The sequence below is a fragment of the Morus notabilis genome, unplaced genomic scaffold (genome assembly GCF_000414095.1).
Source record: "Morus notabilis unplaced genomic scaffold, ASM41409v2 Scaffold695, whole genome shotgun sequence".
Taxonomy (NCBI): Eukaryota; Viridiplantae; Streptophyta; class Magnoliopsida; order Rosales; family Moraceae; genus Morus; species Morus notabilis.
In genome coordinates this window covers 225,331-231,159 of record NW_010366382.1, presented here as the reverse complement: position 1 = coordinate 231,159, position 5,829 = coordinate 225,331, and the positions used below count along the sequence as shown (strand labels likewise).

Here is a 5,829-nt window from a genome sequence, read left to right as displayed (position 1 = left end):
AAAAAAAAAAAAAAAGTTTCCTTGGTGCTGTTTTTGCTGGTGGCAATGATGGAGCAAAAGTCATTTATTAGACGATTGTTTGTTCCCTTTTGTTTTCATGCCTAACAGCGAGTGATCCAATCTCTATCTTTGGAATTTTATAAAACAAAAAAGAAAGAAAAATACTATTTTATTTGCTCTTTCTTTCACTAGTTGGTTTTATGATTTATCTTTACTCTCCAACTCCAAATATATTCAACTCTCTGCCATCAACAACCATAACAAAAACACAAACCAAACTCACTCTCACACACAAAAAAAAAAGAGAAGAGGAGAGAAAGACCAGAGATGGGAAACAACAAGTTCAAATTCTCAGATATGATACCAAACGCCTGGTTTTACAAGCTCAAAGACATGAGCAAAACCAGATCAAAGCATCAAAAAAACACCACCAAGAAAAAACTCACCCCAATTCCCACTAACACAAAACCACAAGTGACTATTTCTCAGCAAAAACACGCAAACAACAAAACCCAGAAATTCACAACAGAGACACCCATCAGATCAGATTACAAATTCCCACCTCCCAAACACTCATCAAAACCACGCTCAGACATAATCCGTTTTCCCGAAATACCCCCGAGAAAGTCCACCAAATTAAGAAGAACCTCCACATCGAGAAGAAAATCACCGGTTTTCAAGCCCATAGTTAGCTCTCAGACGACGTCGTTTCTTTCCTCAAGTGAGAGCTCTTCTTCCGAAACTGATTTCCCAGACTCCATTTTCAACGTTCCCTCCGAATTCGACTCCGAATCGGACTTCCCTCTTCCTTCATGGCCAAACTCTTGCAACTGCAGGCTCAGCTCTTCAACCGCCGACATCATCATCGACTTAAACGACGAAAAAGTCAAGACGACGGCGGCGGACGACAGGTTTGTCGACGTCGTTTCGGAGATGATCGACCTTCCTCCAATCCTAACCAAGCCAATCAACTTCGACGATACCGTATTCAAAACCATGAAGAACAAATCATCGTCAAAATCAAGAACAAAAAGCTCGGAATCTCACAAAATGACGCACAACCTTCTTATTAATTCCGCTCGGAGATCTTCTTCTAGTGGTGGCTCTTCGGGCATAAGGCTGAGAACGAACTCTCCGAGACTGGCGAGCAAGAAAATCCAGGCGTACGCGAGAAAGAGCGTTTCTTCGAGGAACAAACAGTACCTATCGGAGAGCTTCGCGGTGGTCAAATCATCGGTCGATCCGCAGAGAGACTTCAGGGATTCAATGGTGGAGATGATCGTGGAGAATAACATCAGAGCATCAAAGGACTTGGAAGAGCTTTTGGCGTGTTATCTCTCGCTTAATTCCAAAGAGTATCATGATGTTATAGTCAAGGCTTTTGAGCAAATCTGGTTTGATATGGCTGATATTGCAGTCTGAAATTAACTATAGTGTACTTGTTAGATAATATTAATCAAATGCATATAATCTGAATTAGTATTTTTTTGTCTTTTTTTTTTAGTACTTGTTAGTTAATTTCGGTTTTATACGTTCAAATATATTTCTACATAAAGCAGTCACATATGCTTGATTAACGGACTCTCAAATTTTAGGCTGGGAAGAAGAATCATTTTTTTTTTTTTTGGTGGCTGAATCATGAAGAATCAACTAGAGTTTAGTGGCGCTTTTTAAAATCCTGCACTGAAAATCATAAACAGAACTGTTTTAGGGGCATTCAACACAAGTTTGATGATATAGGAACACATTTTAGTTTTTTTTTTTTTTAATTATGTTTTGGATCTAAGTTGGTAGCCTACATTTTAGTGTTTTTGCAATTCCATAAAGTTGTTGAATGTTTTAATCCATACAACATAAGCATACAATATACTCATATTTATGGTTTTTTTTTTAATTTTTTTTTAAGGTATTAAGGGATGATTTTTTCAGAATAATTGAGTGTTTTTATTCTTTATATTTTGTAATTTCTTAAAGTTGAATAGCAATCCCTTGAAAGTGCTAAACCAAATCAAGCCTTAATTAAGTATTTTTATAATGCAAGTGTTTGCTAAAAAGGACATACTCAAGGCACATCCAATGATCCAAGAAAGCTTTCAGTTTTTAGTTTTTATCTTCCCTGATGGAGAAGTGTTTTTTGTCAGCTTCTGTTTGGAAGGAACCAAATTGATTAAGGAAAAAGAGATCAATCTAGAATCTTGGGGGGTTGGGGACCTTATACTAGGACAGCTAAAAGAGAGAGTTTTGGATACACAACTTCTTTGTTTACTACCCAACAATGATTGATTTCGAAGCTACCGAATAGTATAACTCTTATGTAAAACAAATACTTGGATACAAAGCCTTTTAAAAACCATACATAATAAAAACGTGGATACAAAGCCAATGGAATAGAAGAATACTACGTTCATTCTGTGATCACCACGACTTCTTAATTCTTATGAACTGCATATATATATGTGTATATATATATATATATATATTCACATGTTCACTTATCAACTACGAGTTTATAGATTATAATATGAGAGTATTAGGAGACTCGTGGATAATTACAGAGGAAATTACATATTTAGTTGGGATTTCAACACAAATGACTTTTTTGAAGGATGTTTTTCACAAATGGTTGAAATTTTGAAAAATTGTAAAAATGACCGTTTACATTAACTTAGTGATCCATCAGTGATTGATTCAGCGGTCAATCACTGATTGACTCAGCGGTCAATCACTGATTGACTCAAGTTTATCACTGATTAACTTGATTATTCTATATTATTAATCAATATTAGTTAATAATTAACTAAAATTAATTAGTAATTAATCAATTTCAATCAAAAAATTACATTTTTATTAACGATAAACCATTGATAAATTGATAATAAATCGGTCAATCATTGATTGATTATGGTCCATTGGTCCATCAATGATTGACTCATGTAAAAAAAAATGGCTATTTCGTAAAATAAAAAAATTTTCAATCAATTTATTAAAATAGGTGATTAAGAAGGCCACCTAACACAATTTCTCCATTTAGTTTTACATAGCAATTTGTAAGGCAATTCGCACATACAAGTATCGGCCCCAATAATTTAAAACATATCACCACAACTAGTGATATCTAGCACATTTTCTTTTAGATACAACAAATAATCATTGCTATCTTGGTCAGGCTTACGAGAAAGCTTGACTTTTCTTTTCCCCCTAAATCATCAATCAAGAGTGTTATTGCATGCAAGTGTGCATCCTGCACAAATTGGGATGAAAAGGAATTGTCAAGGGTAGTAATTTATTGGTGTGGGGGCACAAGACTAAAGATCACAAAAATACCACAAATGGTTCTTTACTTCGGCCTAAGACGACTTAAATCCCAATGAAAAGTCAGTAGCTTTGTTCCACTGTACTTTTTCGGAATGCCAGAGGACCACCAACGTTTTCCCAAAGATAGTTTGTTCCTAGTTCTTGCTTTGGTTATATAATATTGGCTCATCAATGCTTTTTTTTCCCTAACAAAGTTAAATTCTGAACCTTAGCAAATATTGAGGCTCTTCAAGTCACACTATAGCCCAAAAGGGTGAAAATATAGTTGAGTTTCTAGGCAGATTTCGTACTTTTGTTTGCCCTCTAGATGACATTACTTTTTTGGGACTAGTACCTGAAGTGACTATAATCTTTAGTTAAGAGAGTTTTTTTAGTACCTAACACTAAGAATAAACTGAACCAATTAATATTAATGAAGAATAAAAAAAAAAATTAAAGTCTCCTTCATTAACAAATTGTTTTTAGACTTGCAATGTGTTTCGTGATCTGTATTGCTCAATCAAATCAACTACATGACTACTTGATTGATTATCAACACCTAATATATATATATATATGTGTGTGTGTGTGTGTGTGTATGTATGTATATATATATATATATATATTGCTGAAATGTGCAGTTCATGTTTTGCTGTTACTAGAAGGGAGCAGAACTTAGTTGGTTAGGTGAATGTTGTGACGTACAAAAGCTGTGAAGGCATGAAAAGAAAGGAAATAGAAAAAACTGGTGGATGTTAGTATGACTTTCTGCATCATTCCCCACAGAGGAAAGAAAGCTAAAGATGTGCAAAAATCTAAATTGGAATCCAGGTTCTTAAGGGTTGGAGAACCAAAATAGAACAGGAAATTTAGACCTTTTTTTTTAATCTCATTATTTGTTATAGCGAGACCCTTCTACTCAAAAGTTAGAAAATTTATCTTTTTCGTTCCACCAGTGATCCTAGCAGATTTTTAGCACTGTATTGGGGCGTATAAGACATTATTAATCCTTATATATTTATATATATTAGCGAAAAAAAAAAAAAAGAATCATGAATAAGGGAGAGAGAGCAAATATATGGTGGCTAGGGACATGGCATGGGTGGTTTAAGGCTTTTTCTTAAAGGGACAATATGAGCAGTAATCTTCACATGGAAATAGATGGCTTTAGAGGACTCTTTTAAGGACCACAAGAACAAGATTATATAAATATATTTATATATGTTTTGCATATCATCACATAACTAGGCCTGGGGAGTAAACCCAAGTAAGGACCACACTGATATTCAGGAAAAGAAAATCCCCATCGCATTAAACCAACCAGCCATTATGTTCTTTGGGGAACGTTATCCGTAACATTCATACTTGAAGAGTCTCTTTTCGTTACAGGAAATACCCCTCACGACTTGTTCCTTTCAAGCACCAACTAGCCAGTGACTTCAATTCAATGTCCATCCCAAGCCAGGCCATTTCTCTCTGTCCTTTCTCACTTAGATAATTAACTCCTAAGTCCTACCCAACATGTTTAATATATAAAATAGTATATATGTGTGTGTGTGTCTATATATATATATATATGTACATATATGTTATGTCTTCTTAACTGGAAAGCAAATAATTCCTCTCAAAACATTATGACATAAAACATTAAGTATTAGACATCGCATGCTATGGACTATAATCTCTACAGTTCATTAAACTTAAGGTGGTCCTTCCAATTCTCTCCGATATCTCATCATAGCCACTAATTACAAGTTCCAAAATCTGATCCTAATTTTGTACTAATGTTGACCCATAATCTGTTTTTTTTTTTTCTTTTTTGGGTACCCTTTTTTCAATTAATCTTGGTAACGAGATTTCGAAGGTGATGATGAGAAATGAGAAGCGTGGCCAGAGCCAAGTAGTACCACGTTTTGCAGGGTATATAAAACACGTACCAGACCCATGTGCACCCTGGAATTCCTGGATCAAAGAACTATTCAGATGCCGTACGTGAACATGGCCAGAAGCATTCTCATATGTAATCACAATTACCAAAACATGATCCTCAAGGACTTTACTGAAAGCAAACTACGTACATTGTTCAGTCCATCATTATAGATATATGTAGATATTTCTAACTTTTATATTTTTGCTGAAAATTCTTAAATTGTTAGAAGTGACCATTCATAACTGGCAGCCTGGCAGCATAAGAGCCGTAACGTTTTTATGCATAGTAGGCATTTTGTTTCACATTACAAAATGATATAATGAATGGCAAAGTTAAAGTCTTTCACAGAGGAGTGATTCTATATATAATATGTAGAAGTAGGGAGTGTAACATGATGACGTAATAATGACTTTATTAAAGTATAACGACAATAATTTATTTGTATAAAACTTTTAAAGTCATTGTTATATAGAATAAATAATATTTTACGCCTCTTACTTTTCTATTATAGTGTTGGATTTTTTTTTCCTTTTGAACCATGCAAGATAAACCCTATAATGAATTCTAGTACACAAAATATAGTTGATATATTATTGGATTATTAG

General features: G+C 34.3%; 1 protein-coding gene across 1 annotated transcript; it reads left to right on the top strand.

The window, feature by feature from the left end:
* The first annotated feature begins 314 nt into the window (after positions 1 to 314).
* Positions 315 to 1,422, top strand: LOC21393970 (transcription repressor OFP1). Its single transcript, XM_010110186.2, has one exon. The coding sequence runs from the start codon at positions 328 to 330 to the stop codon at positions 1,420 to 1,422; it is 1,095 nt and encodes a 364-aa protein (XP_010108488.1). The 5' UTR covers positions 315 to 327.
* The last annotated feature ends 4,407 nt before the right edge of the window (positions 1,423 to 5,829 follow it).

Bases quoted from the DNA above. Each gene is read 5' to 3' on its own strand.
- LOC21393970 (XM_010110186.2), top strand. From the start codon at position 328: ATGGGAAACAACAAGTTCAAATTCTCAGATATGATACCAAACGCCTGG.